General features: G+C 40.8%; 3 protein-coding genes across 3 annotated transcripts; all 3 read left to right on the forward strand.

Annotated features, from left to right (window-relative positions):
- Positions 8,677 to 10,750, forward strand: LOC107643145 (11-beta-hydroxysteroid dehydrogenase-like 5). The gene is made up of 6 exons (XM_016346719.1): positions 8,677 to 8,941; positions 9,048 to 9,240; positions 9,513 to 9,598; positions 9,687 to 9,818; positions 9,921 to 10,085; positions 10,221 to 10,750. Exons 1-6 carry the CDS (start codon positions 8,756 to 8,758, stop codon positions 10,521 to 10,523), a joined length of 1,065 nt encoding a protein of 354 aa, XP_016202205.1. The 5' UTR covers positions 8,677 to 8,755; the 3' UTR covers positions 10,524 to 10,750.
- Positions 10,911 to 13,168, forward strand: LOC110271934 (pentatricopeptide repeat-containing protein At4g20770-like). Its single transcript, XM_021123636.1, has 4 exons — positions 10,911 to 10,992; positions 11,717 to 11,865; positions 12,495 to 12,826; positions 12,919 to 13,168. The coding sequence occupies exons 1-4, from the start codon at positions 10,911 to 10,913 to the stop codon at positions 13,166 to 13,168; spliced, it is 813 nt and encodes a 270-aa protein (XP_020979295.1).
- Positions 14,011 to 16,356, forward strand: LOC107643146 (probable acyl-activating enzyme 1, peroxisomal). Its single transcript, XM_016346720.2, has 2 exons — positions 14,011 to 14,307; positions 14,723 to 16,356. The coding sequence occupies exons 1-2, from the start codon at positions 14,110 to 14,112 to the stop codon at positions 16,193 to 16,195; spliced, it is 1,671 nt and encodes a 556-aa protein (XP_016202206.1). The 5' UTR covers positions 14,011 to 14,109; the 3' UTR covers positions 16,196 to 16,356.

Raw genomic sequence — 19,040 nt, forward strand, 5'->3', positions numbered from 1 at the left:
GAGAATGTGCGTGGATTACTCTGACCTTAACAAAGCATGTCCCAAGGACTCCTTCCCACTACCCAACATCGACTCTCATGTAGACGCGGCGGCGAGTTACCGGTATCTGAGCTTCATGGATGCCTACTCTGGGTACAACCAGATACCGATGCACCGGCCAGATGAAGATAAAACAGCGTTCATAACGCCAGAAGGGACATACTACTACAAAGTAATGCCGTTCGGGCTGAAGAACGCAGGGGCCACACATCAAAGGCTGATGAACAGGGTCTTTAGAGACCTCATCGGAAAAACGGTAGAGGTGTATGTGGATGATATCTTGGTCAAGACTGACAAAACTGACGACCTCATAGCCGACTTGGAAAACGTCTTCATCTCTCTTCGTCGACACGGAATGAGGCTCAATCCGTTGAAGTGTGCCTTCGCTGTCGAAGCTGGAAAATTCTTGGGGTTCATGATAACCTAAAGGGGGTAGAAACTAACCCGGAAAAAAGTGAAGCCATCCTACAGATGAAGAGCCCGGGAAACGTGAAAGATGTCCAAAGGTTAGCAGGCAGACTCACCGCACTATCCCGTTTCCTCGGCGCGTCGGCGGCCAAGGCTCTGCCTTTCTTTAACCTCATGAAGAAGGGGATCGCGTTCGAGTGGATCCCGGCATGTGAGGAGGCTTTCCAACAATTCAAAAAGATAATCTCGGCGCCACCCGTCCTCGCGAGGCCTAGAAATGGAGAAACACTGTATATGTATTTGGCAGTAACCGATGAAGCCTTAGCGGCGGTCTTGGTGCGAAAAGAGGGAAAGGCCCAGCAACCGATATATTTTGTGAGTAAAGCACTGCAAGGAGCAGAACTAAGATATAGCAAACTGGAGAAGGTGGAATATGCACTCCTGACCTCGTCGAGGCGGTTGCGACGGTACTTCCAGGGTCACCAAATAGTCATTAGGACGGATCAGGCGATCTGACAAGTTCTCCAGAAGCCCGATCTGGCGGACAGAATGATGACTTGGGCTGTTGAACTCTCCCAATATGATTTACATTATGAACCAAGGCACGCGATCAAAGCTCAAGCCATGGCTGACTTCCTAGTAGAAGTGACAGGGGATCTCGCCGGGGCACCGAACACACGGTGGAAGCTCCATGTGGACGGAGCATCCAACCAAACGTTCGGAGGAGCAAGAATCATCTTAGAAAATCCAGCTGGAGTTGTATACGAGCAGTCAGTCAGATTTGAGTTCCCAGTATCGAACAACCAGGCAGAGTACGAGGCCTTGCTGGGTGGACTAGCTCTAGCAAAAAAAGTCAAAGCTACCCGGCTGGAGGTATGTAGCGACTCGTAGGTCGTAACTTCTTATATCAATGGGACCTACCAAGCCAGAGACTCACTGTTACAGAAATATCTGGAGAAAGTCAAAGAGTTGAGCAAACAATTTGAGGAGGTCACGGTCCAGCACGTTCCAAGAGAAAGGAACACACAGGCAACCTGTCTCTCATTCAGGGCCTAATGAAAGAATCGGTAGTGGCTTTACATCTGACCCAGGCAGATCCCTCTTGGATGAACCCGATCGTCGACTTCCTGGAAAAGGCCAAGCTCCCCAGCAACGAGAAGGAGGCCAAAGCAATAAGGCGAAAAGCAGCCAAGTATGCAATCATGTAGGGCCAGTTGTTTAAAAAAGGGTTGAGCCAACCACTGCTGAAGTGCCTCCGCCTCGACCAAACAGACTTCGTCCTAAGGAAAGTCCATGAGGGATGCTGCGGCCATCACATCGGAGGAAAGGCCTTAGCCAGGAAACTCATCAGAGCTGGATATTACTGGCTCTCTATGATGGTGGATTCTAAGGAGTTCGTGAGAAGGTGTAAAAGATGCCAAGAGAACTCCAACTTCCACAAAGCGCCAGTAACTGAACTTAGCCTACTGACAGCCTCCCGACCTTTCTCACAATGAGGAATCGATCTCTTAGGACCTTTCCCGGTCGGGCCAGGGCAGGTCAAATACCTGATAGTGGCCATTGATTATTATACAAAGTGGATAGAGGCCGAGCCGCTGGCTAGCATATCCTCGGCAAACTACAGGAAATTCATGTGGAGGCAGGTAATAGCAAGATTCGGTATCCTGGAAGCCGTCATCTCGGATAACGGGACACAGTTTACTGATAAAAAGTTCGGAGAGTTCCTTGCCGGTTTGGGCATAAAGCAAAAGTTTTCATCAGTCGAGCATCCCCAAACCAACAGACAAGTTGAAGCCGCGAACAAGGTCATCTTGCAGGACCTCAAGAAGCGACTCGACCAAAAGAAGGGAGCGTGGGCAGACGAGTTGGCTTTAGTTCTTTGGTCCTACCGCACAACTCAACAGTCGACCACCGGGGAAACGCCTTTCCGGCTCACCTATGGGGTAGATGCAATAATACCCGTGGAAATCAGTGAGCTGTGCCCGCGACTACTCTTAAGAGGAGTCGAAGAAGCCGTGGAAAAGGACCTGGTGGATGAAGCCAGAGAAATGGCCCATTTATCAGAAACGGCGCTAAAGCAAAGAATTGCCTTGCGCTACAACACCAAGGTGCTCAAGAGAGAGTTCGAACGGGACGACCTAGTCCTAAGGCGCAATAATATCGGGATCCCGACTCCGGGGGAAGGAAAGCTGGCGGCAAACTGGAAAGGTCCCTACAGAGTGAAAGAGGTAATCGGCAGCGGCGCCTACAAGCTGGAGCAACTAGACGGCAAGGAAGTTTCGAGAACGTGAAACACGGGCAACCGAAAAAGATTCTATTCCTATGACAAGCCCACCGGCCTAGTAAGAACCCTTTATGATGAACTGTTTGTTATATAGTTATTATCATTTTGCGTTTGAGCCACTTTACGTTTCGGCCGTTTACTGTTGCCATTTGTAAACTACTTGTCGTCTCCTCCTTTTTATCGGCATTCATTAATTATTAATTAAACCACCACGGCAAGTAAACGGCCTCAAGCCAATATGGTAACCTGGGACTGATCACCCCGAGAACCACGAAATTATACGCCAAAATACACGGCTATTAAAATGATGAAAGCCACAGCCTGGTGATGAAAGAGAATTCTTGTTTGGTTCGGAATCAATCAAGACAAGCATCGATTCATTGGTAGCATAGTCCAAACCAAAAATGAATTCTCACAATCAAATGATAAATTCAAATACAAAATATAAACCGAGAGTATTTAGCTCCCAGGTCGTCTTCCCTAGGATTTGCAATGAATTGTACGATCATTGGCTATGAGAGCATGAAAGCATGGGGATTGTGAATGCAAGAGAGAGCAAGAGATGTAAATAGCAAGAATTGAATGGAAAGCAAGGAAGGCAAGGAAATCAAGTAAAGGCAATGCAAGGAATGTAAATGGCAACTCTTGGCAAGAATTGGGGAATTCAGGATTCCTATCCTAGTTATGGACCACAAACATGGCAATTGTGTGAAATCAATCCAAATCAATCAGTCTTCCTTGAGAATTAGTCAAAAGAGTGTAATTGATCTCAATCCATAAGTCCTATTCAACTCACTAATTACTTAGTGAAAGACTATCGTCAATGGAAACCAAACCAATTAACCATTCTCACATAATACGGAATGGACGTCCACAACTCAATTCCACCCAAACATCCAATTTCTCAACCAAGAGTGAGAAAACTTAACATGCAAGAAATTAAAAGTCAAAAGCAATAAAAGTCAAAGCAAGTAAAATTAAAGTGCAAGTAAAGGAAACTTAAAATGCAAGAAACCTCTTGGCAAGTAATTGAGGACTAAGGCTACCTATCCTAGTCATTGACCACAAACATATGATGATTATGAAGAGTTAATCCTGCTTAGTCAACCTTACATCGAAGATAAGTCAAATAGGCATAGTTAATTTCAATCCCTAAGTCCTATGTCAACACTAAGGGGTCACATAGAGTCAAGGAAAACCAAATCAACTAACTTACTCTAATATATCAAACAAGAATGGACATCAATGACTCAAGGGATACCAAAGTCAACAATTCCAAGCCAAGAGTGTAGAAAAACTAAGTAAAAACTAAGCCAAGCATTTTATCAAACACTTGGTGTGCATGAGAATAAAATAATATTAAAATACAATAAAATAAATTCTAAGACTACCAAATCAAGAAAGTGACAACGACAACTAAAGAAAGCAATAAATGACATGGAAACATAAATTTGCATTAATTAGAATTAAAATAACAAAGGTGTTCATAACATGAAAATTGCCATAAAAAAGAAAAGAACAAAAGAGATGAAGAAGATAAAGACAAGAAAACATAAAAACATAAAGGAAACTACATTAAAACAAGAATTAAAGTGCTGAAATTAAATAGAAACTAAGCTAAAAATCCTAATTCTAGAGAGAGGGGGGAGCTTCTCTCTCTAGAGAACTAAAGCAAAAACATAGAAAACCTAAACCTAATTGCCCCCCTTCATTCCTCTTCACTTTGGCCTTAAATAGCTTCAAAAACTGAGTTGGAATGGGTTTTGAGGGTCCAGAAATTGCTCCTAGCGGTTTCCAATTAATGAGCTCACGTGCAGGGACCTGTGCGGACGCACAGATGTGTGCGTCCGCACACTTGTTGTTTTCTGACCTGTGCGTATGCACAAGTTGTGTGCGTTCGCACAGGTAGACTTATGTCCACTATAGCAAATTATATATCAAATCAAAGCCCCGGACATTATCTTTTCAATGCCGCTGGAACCGCTTCATTTGGACATCTGTAGCTCAAGTTATGACCAATTTAGTACAGAGAGGTCAGGGCTGGCAGCTTTCCAAATCTCATTTCTTCATGGTTTCTTCCCTTTTGCATGCTCCTCTCCTCACTTATCCAACCCATGCTTGTCTTGAAAACCTGAAATTACTTAACAAATACATCAAGGCACCAAATGGAATTAAAGTGAATAAAATTAACTAGAACTAAGCACAAAAGAGCATGTTTTCACATTTAAACACAATTTAAGAAGAAAACTCAAAAGCATGCTATTTGGATGAATAAATGTGGATTTATGTGATGAAATCCGTTCAATTCAAACCAAAATATACTAACAAATATGGACTCATCACCTGGCTTCGCTAATTACCAACTACACGGTAAAGCAGTCATAAACAATAGTTAATATCAACAACACGGTAAAGAGCAAAAAAGAAGAGTAAACGCCGACAAGGCGGGAAAAAATGGTTTGTCACATGCCGGTCAGGCGGCAAACAAGTTCGAACAGTACAAAAGGTAATAAACATTACAAGTTACAAAAACACAAGTTGCAAAGAGGAGTCACTTCTTCGGAATATCGACGATCTTGCCATCCTTGATGGTCTTGAAAACGCCAACAGTCGAGGTGTCGAAGTCGGGAGACAGCAGCTTCACTTGAGCTTTGAGAGCCTCCTTGGTCATCAGGATGGCATTCTTGCCCTGCTTGACGGTCTCTTTATACTTCTTCTTAAACTCAGCAGTCTCAGCTTGAGCCGTCTTGACCGAGGAAAGAGCAACGTCACGCTCTTTCTCCAATTCGGCCACCCGACCTTGAGAGGCGTTAAGTTGACCCTCCAATGTAAGCTCCCGGTCAGTAAGATGAACCACGGCAGCGTCAGATGTCTTCAGTTTCTCCTTCGCGGTCTGCAACTTGTCGCCAACAACCTTGGCCTTCTCTTCGGCCAACTTGGCCCTCTCCTCGGCAGCTGCGAGCTGCTCCCAGAGCAATTTCACTTCCTCTTTGTATTTGACGTTAGCCTTAACCGAAGAATTAAGCTTCATCTCAAGAGATCGGGACCCCGCCAAAGCAGATTCAGCCTTCCTAGCTATGGCGGCCCCCCTGAGCAGAGTACGGTACATCCACCTCGCCTGGGCAGAGAAGTCCCCACCATAGAAGAAGTCCTCCGTGCCGGGGAGTAATTGGGAATCAATAAAGCTCCCGGCATCGAAGTTCTTCTCCATAACGGTGAGAACCCCCTCCGGGCTAGAAGACGATCTCTTTTTCCTTGGCTCCTCAATTATTTTAAATTCAGCACTAGCAGGTGATTTCCTTTTCTTTGGATTCTCTCCTTCCTCCTCGGCCCCCTCAGGTCGGGACCCCGAGCCATCCCCCGCCTCCAGCTGAGGACCCAAAGAGGCGTTGGCCCCGGTCCCCTCCCCCTGGGCAGGCTGGGACTGGACCTCAGGCTCAATGACGTCGTCAGCCGGGGTCTCCTGAGCGGGGGTAGCAGAGTCGTCATCACTACCTGCCAAGAAGGTATTGAACAAACCCTCAAGTCTGGTCACCTCGGCAGACATTGACACTACAGTAAAACACGGAAAACATTCAACCGTCAAAATGGGCAGGTAAACCAAAACAACATGCAAGTAAAAACAAGTCACTAAACGACTACTCACGGATATAACTCCTGGCCATATCCCGGTCACCCATAAGAAGATGAGGGTTAACAAGATTTCTCCCGAAAATAGCCAACAAGACGTCGGCAACCCTCTTGTTCTCGGGGGACAACCCTTTATACGTTATCTTAGTAAAGGCGTTAGTCCCTACCCCAAAGCTCCAGTACGTCGGTATGCGACGTTCCCCCTCTAGAGTCAACCAAAAAGGATGCCGACCTTCGGCCGGGCGGACCTTGAAGTACTTATCCTTAAAATCGTGATACGAATCTTCAAACACGCCGAAGATCCACCGACCCTGGGCCACCTGGAAGGACATGTAGCCCTTTTTAGCCCTCCCCTCCTTAGAAGGATTTGTTAAAGTAAAAAGAAAAAGAAACACTTCAACCGACACCAGCAGCTCCAGATATTCACACACTATCTCAAAACAGCGGATGGAAGCCCAGCTGTTCGGATGCAATTGGGACGGCGCTACAGCACATCGATTGAGCAGCGCCATTTGAAAAGGAGAGAAGGAAAGGCGGACTCCCAAACGAGTGAACATGGCCTTATACAACCACATCCAGTCAGCGACCTGAGGAGAGTGCAGGTTTAGTTCATATATTCACTCGTTGTCGGCAGGAACAAAGACTGCGTAATTAGCTTCCTCGTCGGTACCTCCACAAAGGTAGCCAGCCTGTCGAAACTCCTCCAGTTCCTCCAGGGGTATTTGGTTCGGGTCTCCTTTACATCCGATGTTACCCAGGCATATCGGTCGTACGGAGCCGGCCTCACGACCCTTACGACAGGACGCTGAGCCATACCTACAGTGGGGGTACCACTCAAAATCAGTCTATAAGGCCGGGAGGTCGGAAGTACTACTAGAAAACTACAGCACTACCAGCAACTACAATTTGCCTATCCATTAACTATAACCATCAAAATAAAGTCAAGAAAAACAAAATCCTAGAATGGTAACCCCCCTACAGCATCTACCTAATGCTAAAACACAGGCGAATACGCAGTTCACATCAGGCAGTTCATACCAACAGTACAAACGCGCATGCAAAGCTAGAAGGATAAACACCAATATTAAGAAAAAGAATAGGAAGCTTACCAGGATAAGGATAATAATGGAAAGAGATCGAGGACTTGATGAGGAGCAAGATGAAACAGAGGTGTGCGATGAAGATTCTCGAGAGAAAAAGGAGAAAGCAAAGGAAATGTAGCAGAACTGAAATGAAACCGAACGAAAACCGCAAGAAAAACCAACTCTGAGAAGCGCAAAGGACAGGGGCATAATGGTCTTCTCCCGCGGGATTTTGAATTGCCATTAAGAGCATTAAATACTCGGCGCGATAAACGAGGTGACAAAGGGTGCACCCCAACAACGAACAGGTCTGCACGCGCACAGAAAGCGCGTTCTCACCACAGGGGACCGACGAAACGACGACTTTGTGAGGGAAAAAGGAACGCGCCATCAACGGTGCTCGCGACAGCAGCTGGCGCGTTAGGGGCACTGTTACGGCCCAGCCCAGCTGAGCGAAATTGCCGCCCGGTCATGGGTAAACCGATCTGCACGGTTGGCTCAGAATATGTAACCCGCCGGGCCAACGACCCAGACACGCGTCCTGGTTGACAGCTACGTGACAGCTATGGGAAGCGAAGCTTCCAGGAAGGAGACCTCCCCTCGTGGGACCCACACACTGACAAGGTATATAAGGGGAGGGTCTTACCCCTCCCCAGAGCTACGTCACCACAACGTTTTCTCTCCGCCACTTGCACACCCATTGACTTGAGCGTCGGAGTGTCCTTGCAGGTGGCACCCCCTCAACTCGAGAAGAATCCGGGAGGCCGGTCGCTCACATTGTTCGTTCTCAGGACCCAAACTGAGACAGAGACTCACTTTCACACCCAATCAGTCATCCCGAATCGTCCGGTACCCAACTTACCGAACACACACACACGACTGTGTTAAGTGTATATTAAAATTAACTATCTAAATCAATCATTAATATAAAAAATATATTAAAATATAAATATACATTAAAAATAAATTAAATTACATATGTATTTATACATAAATATATTAATAGCTAATTTTAATCATTTAATGGCTAATTTTAGTATTTTGTGAAGTGAGAAGGGAAACGGCAGCAGTGCATTTCCTAGAATAGAAGAAATAAAAGAATTTGTGATATGATGACGATGATGATGATATGTCTGATGCACTCACACTATTGAATTCCATCCGTCACAATACAAGCTCTCTCCAAATCCACGTGTGTTCTCAGCACACTCTCCATTTGCATGTTTCAACATACACATTTTACCCACTTTATATTCCTCCCTTGCTTCTTCTCTTCTTTTTTTCATTCATCATCTTTGTTCTATCACTCATCATGATGGATTTGATAAACAGTGTGCTCAACTTGTTTGTCCCTCCTGCCAGTTTGATCACGCTGGCTTTCTCATGGCCTGCACTCTGTTTCCTCCATGCCTGCGAGTGGCTCTACAACACCGTCTACGGCGACAACATGGATGGCAAGGTCGTCATCATCACCGGTGCTTCTTCCGGCATCGGAGAGGCAAGTTCACTCTCTTTCTTTCTTCTTTGTTTCATGACATGGTATCAGAACTTCTATTTCGTGACAGTTATATAATGATTTGGAAATTGGAATAATGAATTTGTAGCAAATAGCATATGAGTATGCATTGAGGAGAGCATGTTTAGTGCTGGTGGCACGAAGAGAGCACAGATTAAGAGGGATTGCGGAGAACGCCAGAAGAATGGGCGCAAGGCATGTCATGATTGTCGCAGCTGATGTTGTTAAAGAAGATGAGTGCCGCCGATTCGTCAATGAAACCATCAATTTCTATGGCCGTGGTATGTATGAATGTATCTACTTCATTACTTGTTATCTAGATCATTATTTTCCATTAGCAATAATTGAAGTAATGGTTTTGTAGTACAAGTACCTAACGAGTACACACCAATAAAAAATGTTTGTTAAGTGTTATACCTTATGTATGTACTCCTACTACAAAATTAATTACAACTGAGCTTACATTATTGTTAATGAAAAATGATTTAGATAATACTACTCGTTTCTAACCAATAACTTGTTCATTTATGTTTCCATGGCGTTGATGTTGCAGTTGATCATCTTGTAAATACAGTAAGTTTGGGACACACATTCTACTTTGAAGAAGTTACAGACACATCAGTTTTCCCTGTTCTCTTGGTAATAAATAAAATAAGAATAATTTATTTCCAATTCGCAGCATTAAGACTTCCAATTTTTCTTAAAATTTGATACTTTAATTTTTCAGGATATTAATTTCTGGGGGAATATTTATCCAACACTTGTGGCTCTTCCTTACCTTCATCGAACCAACGGTCGCGTGATTATCAATGCATCGGTTGAGAGTTGGTTACCTTTGCCAAGGATGAGTTTATATGCTGTAAGAATTTATCAATTTAATTGACATCGACGTTCTGTGTTTTAATGATTTGTTGTCAATTGATTCGTTCTGTATTTTGTGTGTGTTACTTGGTGGTAATAGGCTGCAAAGGCAGCATTAGTGAACTTCTATGAGACTCTCAGATTTGAATTGAGAGATGAAGTTGGAGTAACTATAGCAACTCATGGTTGGATTGGAAGTGAGATGACAAGTGGAAAGTTCATGCTAGAGGAAGGCGCCGAGATGCAGTGGAAAGAAGAAAGAGAGGTAAGCCCTCGCGCACTAGCATTTACCATCTTAACTAATTTCACGTTTATTTAGATGCGAAAGAGAAAGAGAATTAGAGGATGAATTAGGACTTGTAATCATTACTCATCTTGAATTGTTGTTGATTGATGATAGATGAATGTGATAGGCGGACCGGTAGAGGAGTTTGCGCGGTTGATGGTGGCGGGGGCATGTAGAGGAGATGCATATGTGAAGTATCCAAGTTGGTATGATGTGTTTCTACTATACAGGGTGTTTGCTCCAAATGTTCTAAACTGGGCATTTAGGCTCTTGATTGCACCACAAGGCACCAAAAGGACTTCATCCTATGTAGGCACCGGCAGATCTCTTGAAGGAAGGCCCATGTTGGAGGCACCATCCCCGAGAACCGCCCTCCTCGCTCCCTATAGCTTCTCCGGCGGCGGCCAGTTGAGTTAAAATGGATTCAATCAAAGGGATCCCATCCCCTCCAAGCAATGAAGGAAGCAAGGAAGCTGTGGTTTAACTTGTATTCTTGAATTCTTGTTGGAAGCTTGTTTTTGTGGACCTATTATTATGTCATGTAGTCTCAGACCTATCATCTCTTTATGTAGAAACTACGAAAATAAATCTCTCTGGTAATGCATCTGTCGTATGAATCAAATATCTTGAAAACACTGTCTCACCAAAATGGAATTTCCTGCCTTAGAGACTTAAAATGCGGTGAGCTTTTCATGAAAGTGGTCACCAAATCTGTCATTATCTATATATTTGTATAAATATGTCATGTAGTCTCAGACCTATCATCTCTTTATGTAGAAACTACGAAAATAAATCTCTCTGGTAATGCATCTGTCGTATGAATCAAATATCTTGAAAACACTGTCTCACCAAAATGGAATTTCCTGCCTTAGAGACTTAAAATGCGGTGAGCTTTTCATGAAAGTGGTCACCAAATCTGTCATTATCTATATATATGTATAAATATACATATTTTGTTTAATTTATTTTTAATATATATTTTATATGAATAGTTGATTTTGTGTGTGTATATTTTTGTGTACATTTAAGTTGAATTAATAATTATAAAGCTAATAAAATTTATTACAAAAAATGTTTGATTTGCAACAAAGAGAGCCCTTTTTAAAATTTTCAGTGCTGCTAAAAAATAGATTATATAATCTGACTTGGGAAGTTTAAACTTCGAAGTGAAGCAAGTTTTTAATGGAAAGCAAGAGTTTTTATTTGGCAAAGCTACTTGAGTGGTGCCCGGCAAGGTTCTTCACCCGCGAATCCTCCGACTGGGCTGTTTCTCCGACACTTTTCTCTCCAAGAACCTCGTCCAATTGTACTCCAACAGCGATGACATCGTCTCTGCACATCAAGTGTTCGCGAAAATGCCTCAAAAGAACATCTTCTCTTAGAATGACATCTTAGCTGCATACTGCAAAAACCGCAACTTGCAAGACGCGTGTCGTTTGTTCCTGCAAATGCCTGAAAGGAACACCATCTCCTTGAACACCATGATCAGGACAATGCTACGTGCTGGCTATGAACGACAAGCATTGGATACCTATGATTTGATTAAGTAACAAGGTGTTAAACCTTCCCATATAATGTTTTTAGTGCTTGTGGTGCTCTTTTGGATGCAGGATGCGGTAGGAAAAATCATGGGGTTGTGATCAAGCTTGGTCTTGACGGTCTCATTTATGTAGTTAATGTTCTTTTGTCCATGTATGTAGGTGCGACCTTTTCTGGGGATGTAATTCGTGTTTTTGATGACATTGATGAGCCTAATGAGGTTACCTTTACTACAATGATGGGTGGATTATCACAGATGAATAAAGTCAAGGAAGCTTTTGGAGATATTTAGGCTCATGCTGCAAAAAAGGGTTCATGTTGATTCTGTATCCTTGTCCAGCATATTGGGCGTGTGCGCGAAAGGAGGATTTGATGAAAGGGATATTGGTCTATGCAATCAGAGTTATGGAAAACAAGTGCACACATGCACTCTCAATTAAACTGGGATTTGAAGGAGACATCCATTTAAGCAACTCAACGCTGGATATGTGCGAAAATAGGGGACATGGATATCCCCAAAAGGTTTTCGCCAATATGAATTCGGCATAGTGTTGTTTCTTGGAATGTGATGATAGCTGGGTATGGCAACAAATGCAACGGTGAGATAGCTATGGGTATCTCCAGAGAATGCAGTGCTGTGGATATGAACCGGATGATGTTACTTATATCAATAATTCAATATGCTAGCAGCATGTGTCAAGTCTGGGGATGTTGAAACCGGGCATGATATATTTGATAGCATGCCATGCCCGAGTTAGAGTTCAGAATGCTATACTCTCAGTCTATAGCTAGAATGCAGATCATGAAGAGGCGCTAAAGATGTTTAGAAAAATGCAGTTCCAATGTTAGCATCCTGATCGGACTACATTAGCAGTTATTCTTAGTTCATATGCTGAATTGGGACTCCTTGAGACTAGAAAACAGGTCCATGAAGCCTCTCAGAAGTTCAGGTTTGACAAGGATGAGTATGTTTCCAGTGGTCTTGTTAATATGTATTCAAAATGTGGAAAAATGGAGTCTTCAAAGAATATATTCAGTAAACTGTCTGAAGTAGATGTTTGTTGGAACTCAATGATAGCAGGTTTCTCAATAAATTATCTGGACAAAACGAAGCTTTCTCTTTCTTCAAGCAGATGCGCCAATGCAGCTTCTATCCTTCAGAGTTTTCCTTTGCTACCATTGTGAGCTCTTGCGCAAAACTCTTTTCGTTATCCTAGGGACGCCAGGCTCAGATCGTAAAAGATGGTTATGATGATGACATATTTGTTGGCAGTACTCTTATAGAAATGTATTGTAAATGTGGGAATGTGGATCAAGCCAGATACTTTTTCGATATGATGCCAGGTAAAAACACGGTTACCTGGAACGAAATGATACACAGTTATGCAGAGAATGGATATCGTGATGAAGCTGTTTCCCACTACAAGGACATGATCACATCTGGTGAAAAATCAGATGATATTACTTTTGTTGCTGTCTTAACTGGTTGTAGCCACTCTGCATTGATTGATGAAGGAGTTTAGATATTCAATTCAATGCAGCAAAGATTTGGGGTGGTGCCAAAGTCAGATCATTACACTTGCATCATAGATTGTCTCTCGTGCAGGGCGATTCCAGGAAGTAGAAGTGATCCTAGATATCATGCCATGCAAGGATGATCCAGTTGTTTGGGAAGTGGTGCTGAACTCATGCCGCACTCACACTAACTTGAGCTTAGCAAAAAGAGCAGCCGAGAAGCTCTTTCTCTAAATTCGGCATTTTATGTGCTTCTAGCAAACATGTACTCTTCTTTGGGAAGATGGGAGGATGCAAGGGCTGTCAGAGATCTAATGAGTGACAATAGGGTCCGCAAGGATCTTGGTTATAGCTGGAGTGAGCACAAGAATGATATTCAGAATATTATATAGTCTATTAACCTTCCACCTTATTGGAAAACAACTCATTGATTTCTGGAAGACATGTTTCAGATGGCTACGAAATTCAATTTGTCAAGCCAGGAAAAAGGACAACACATGAGCAAATTGGTCACCGTCTCTCTCTGCTTTGTAGCACTCTAGTGATTGATTATAATTCTTGCACCAATTGTAACTGTGGATAAATTAAAATTGACCAACTTTAAAATGAAGATATTGTCCTCGTACACATAATAAATAAGACTTAGCTAGTTAGCTACATGATTGTTATGGTATCAGTAAAAATGTTTGATTTTTCTTTTTCTACCCGATAATTTAAAGAACTTAAATTTTTTTACTAAAATTTTCTATTTTAAGACATGACTCATGATGCTGACACATTGCGTCTTCTCTTGGTGAACCATTTATATCTCTAACTATCTATATTTGTCTTAGAATTAAGAAGGCTCTTTAGTCTTTAACAGTTTGACACCATTTATATTTATATTTATAATACATCATAAGATAAGATTAACTTTGCAAAAAGTAAGAGGAGACTGGAGAGGGTGACGATGGAGGGCAGTATCCGATGCTCCGCCAACTATGTTCCGTTGACTCCGATCAGCTTCTTGGAGCGCTCTGCCGTCGTGTACCGCGACAGCACCTCTGTCGTCTTCGGTGACGTCACCTACACCTGGTCTCTCACTCATCAGCGCTGCCTCAGACTCGCTTCTTCCATCGCCAACCTCGCTATTTCTCCTGGTCACGTGGTTTGTCACTTTCTTTCATACTTCGTCAATTTCGTGTATACATATCACACCCTTCATGTGCTGCTTCTGTTTTATTCATATATTCGGTTCTACTAATTTAAACTGAGTATTTTTGTTTTTAGGAGAAAAGAAATAATTGACCGAAAAGTTAAAAATAGGATGAAAATAGTACCTCACCAAATTAAAATTAAGAGATACTCCCTTTTTTACAAGTAAAACTTTAAAATTAAAATTACAAAGAAGATGAAGAAGATTTTCTTCTAATGGAGTTAGTTATCTTCATGTTAATCAAAACCAGATTGGAGAGTTCATCTCAAAAGAGTTCAATAGTAAAATTTTAAACTTGTAAGCACTTGTAGATAAGTGTTAAATCCCATGGTGATGGTTACTAGTTATTAAATATTTGATTGAGCAGGTTGCTGTGTTGGCCCCTAATATCCCAGCTATGTATGAGCTACATTTTGGTGTTCCAATGTCAGGGGCAATTCTCTGCACTCTAAATACACGCCATGATTCTGCAATGGTTGCATTGTTATTGAAACATTCTGAAGCCAAACTCTTGTTTGTGGACTACCAACTTCTTGATATTGCTAGAGGGGCACTGCAAATCATGGCAAAATCAAACACCAAGCTTCCACTTTTGGTCTTAATTTTGGAGTGTGGTCAGGCTTCACCGGACACGGCCAACATTTCACCCCCTCCCGGAACATTGATATATGAGGATCTTATAGCTAAAGGAAGTCTTGAATTCGAGGTGAGGAGGCCAAAGAATGAATGTGATCCAATCTCACTCAATTACACTTCTGGGACCACATCAAGTCCTAAAGGGGTAATCTATAGTCATAGAGGTGCATATCTCAATTCTCTGGCTACAGTCCTTCTGAACGAGATGGGGTCTATGCCGGTATATTTGTGGTGCGTTCCGATGTTCCATTGCAATGGATGGTGCCTCCCTTGGGGAATTGCTGCTCAGGGCGGCACGAATGTCTGCCTAAGAAATGTAACTGCTAAAGGAATATTTGACAGCATTTTTAGGTACAAGGTGACACACACTGGGGGAGCACCAACAGTATTGAATATGATAATAAATTCGTCAAGTGAAGTCCGGAAGCCACTTCCAAGGAAGGTGGCAGTGATGACTGGTGCTGCCCCGCCACCCCCGGATGTGCTCTTCAGGATGGAAGAACTAGGATTCATTGTGACTCACTCATATGGCTTGACAGAAACTTATGGTCCGGGGACAATTTGCTCTTGGAAACCAGAATGGGATAGCCTTCCCCGAGATATACAAGCGAAAATGAAGGCCCGCCAAGGAGTGACTCACCTTGGAATGGAAGAAATTGATATAAAAGATCCAGTCACAATGAAGAGTGTGCCGGCCGACGGAAAAACAATGGGTGAGGTGATGTTCAGGGGAAACACCGTGATGAATGGATATCTAAAGGATCTGAAAGCGACCCAAGATACATTCAAAGGGGGATGGCTTAGGAGTGGTGACTTGGGAGTGAAGCATCCTGACGGCTACATAGAACTAAAGGACCGGTCGAAGGACATTATCATCTCTGGTGGAGAAAACATTAGCACCATTGAGTTGGAGGGTGTGATTTATAGTCATCCGGCAGTTCTTGAGGCGGCGGTTGTTGGGAGACCGGATGATTATTGGGGAGAGACACCATGTGCATTTGTGAAGCTGAAGGAGGGTAAGAGTGCCACAGCAGAGGAGATAATACAGTTCTGTAGGAACCGTTTGCCGCATTATATGGCTCCAAGAACTCTGGTGTTTTCTGAGCTGCCAAAGACTTCAACTGGCAAAACACAGAAGTTCATTCTCAGAGAGAAAGCAAAGGCCATGGGAAGCTTGTCTAAGAACAAGATTAGTCGCTTGTAAATGTAAATCATACTAATCAATATTCAGTTTGGATGCATTGTTTTCCAATGACAGGTGCTTGAAATAAATGGTGCAAGTTTGATCATCATCTGTGCCAAAATCTGTCTATTAACTAAGTGTGTTTGGATTAAGGTTTGCAAATGAGTATTCTCATTTATGAATGTGCTATTTTAAAATTAACTTTGATTAAAATTGGATCAATAATAATGTAATTTGTATTTGAAAATCTTTTGTCAAACATAATTATGAAAAAATAAAATTTGTTTGGATGATGTTATTCAGAATTTATTGAAATACAAAATTACTAAAATAAAAGTAAAAACTTAAGACTAGCATATTACTTTTCAAAATAAAAGGTTGTAATAGGTAATTGACATCCTATTACTATTTTAACGTAATTCTCACACATGAAGAAGTAAAAAATTAGAATTATTCTTTACATACAAGCGTTTTTTTTCATATAAGTCTTTACAAGTTATTTATATTCACGCGTTTCGTACGATTGCTACACGTTCTTCTTCTTCTTGTTACTGCACGTTCTCCTTCTTCTTCTTCGTTATTTTTCTTCTTCATTATCGTCATCATCAACACCACCTCTTCCTCCTCCTCTTTCTCCTTCTTTTTTTCATTGGAATGTTTTCTCCTCCTTTCTTTTTCTCTTTTTCCTCCATCATCAGTTATCTCGTTGTTGAAGATAATGAATAATTCAGGTTCAGATTGTCAATTGGACCAGAACAAAATTGATTATTGTTTTGAATCCAATCAAGTGGCTGAGGTATGGTTCAATTCAAAAGAAAAAAATGTAGCATTAGAGGAAACATTTTTCTGTATTTACAGCAAATTTGGGTGTAACACGAAAATATTTAGGTGTATTTTTATTCCGATAAGTTCTGCATAATTCAAAACTCTTCCTCTTCCTCTTTCTCCTTCTCATCTTTTGGTGCTTTTTTCTTATTTATCTTTTCTTTTTTTTTTACCTTATCAAGTTTTTTTTTATTTTACTCTCTTAACAATAATAAAAACAAAAAAATCAAACAAAGAAGAAGAAGAAACACGTAATGCTGTAAAATTATTTGGAAGATGATGAATTTATATTCATTTAACTAAAAGAAAGAAAGAAATAAGAAAAAAAAATGCAGCATTAGATGAAACATTTTTCTGTATTTGCAGCAAATTTGAGTGTAACACGAAAATATTTAAGTGTATTTTTATTCTCATAAGTTCTGCATAATTCAAAACTCTTCATCTTCCTCCTTCTCATCTTCTACTGCTTCTTCTTCCTCATCTTCTTATTCCGTTTTCTTATAATTCTTCTTGCGAGAAAAAATCAAACAAAGAAGAAAAAATACATAATGTTGCAAAATCAATAGAAAGAGGAGGAGGAGGAAAAAAATGCAGCAACAATAACAACAATAAAAAGAACCATGATGAGGATGAAAACGCGAAGAAGAAGAATAAGGAATACGAAGAAAAATGAGAAGGACCGTAAAGAAGAAAGAGAAGAAAAAGAGCAGGAAAAAGAACGTGAAATACAAACATTGAAAAAGAACCGTTTCTCATTTTGCGCTATTCAAAGTTGAGGAAGTGTGTTTACACGCTCTTTAAATTGAGAGTTGTTTTTGTTGCACTTAGGCTGACTTGTATATCAAAAAAATTTGTATGTGTAGCAAGTCTCAAAAAATTATTACTTTCACCAAAAATATATTTAGAATAAAATTTAATGCATGTTGAATTAACCAAATACTATGTATGTACAATTGTATTCATTTAAAGCTAACTTTAACTTACATTAACAGATGCCAACCACAAACCAGACACACACAAAAGTCTTCAAAGTTCAAACGTCCATCTGTTGGAATAGCTTGGCTTCCTAGCTATATTATTTTCTACTAGTTGTTTGAACTTGCTTTTTATGCAAAGTATTAATGACTTGTTATAAAACATAAATATTCAAGTGCTCAATTTAATGTTATTGTATTGTGTACAGGATTCATTTAATGCTGAGTTCCGGACAGAAATATTTGCAGTTTTCCAGCTAGAGGATACTATCATTTTTCAATTCGATTTTGTTTAGAACAATTCGTTCTAATAAGTAATAAATGCCGCCCCGCAAAACACGTATTATACTCTGTTCTGAAGAAGTGTAGTTTTAGTAGTTTCAATAGACCATTATTATAAATTGACTTGTAAACAATGACAGACGCAGATCCATGGTGGACTACTAGTGGATGAAATTACATATATTAAATCACATTTTTTTAATTAATCAATGGAATTTTAGGTCAACTCTTATTATTATGTTCAGAATGGAAATCAGCTTCTAGACATTATTGTTAAGGAAGAAATATGTCACTTTTTAATTTTAATATTAGAGAGATAATTGTGTTTTGCATTCTTATTAAAAGTTGGTGTATTTCATCCGGTGGTAAAGGTTACATTCGAAAAAATTGAAAGGTTAGTTTTCGTTCACGTGAAATCGGAAGGTCGATTTCTTAAATTTTATAAATTTGACTCGTATATTTCTTAATTTTGAATTTAAATTTTTTTATTTGCAAATTTGACTCACAGATTTGTCTTACAATAAAAATAAAAAAAATTAATCATCCACAAATCAAATTTTTAATTTATGTATCCTCAAAATCTGAACTTCTCACTTCAAAAATCTTACTCTTAAATTTTAATTGAAATTTTGTCTAATTTCAAATCTAAGCCTAAAATTTGGTTTCTGCAATTAAAAAAATCAAATTCATATTGAATTAAAACATGCCGTTTTTCTATGACTAAGAATAATTTTCACTAAAAAATTGAGTCGAAATATGTTGGCCATTATTTATTAGCTATTAGC

This window comes from Arachis ipaensis, chromosome B05 (genome assembly GCF_000816755.2).
Source record: "Arachis ipaensis cultivar K30076 chromosome B05, Araip1.1, whole genome shotgun sequence".
Classification (NCBI taxonomy): Eukaryota; Viridiplantae; Streptophyta; class Magnoliopsida; order Fabales; family Fabaceae; genus Arachis; species Arachis ipaensis.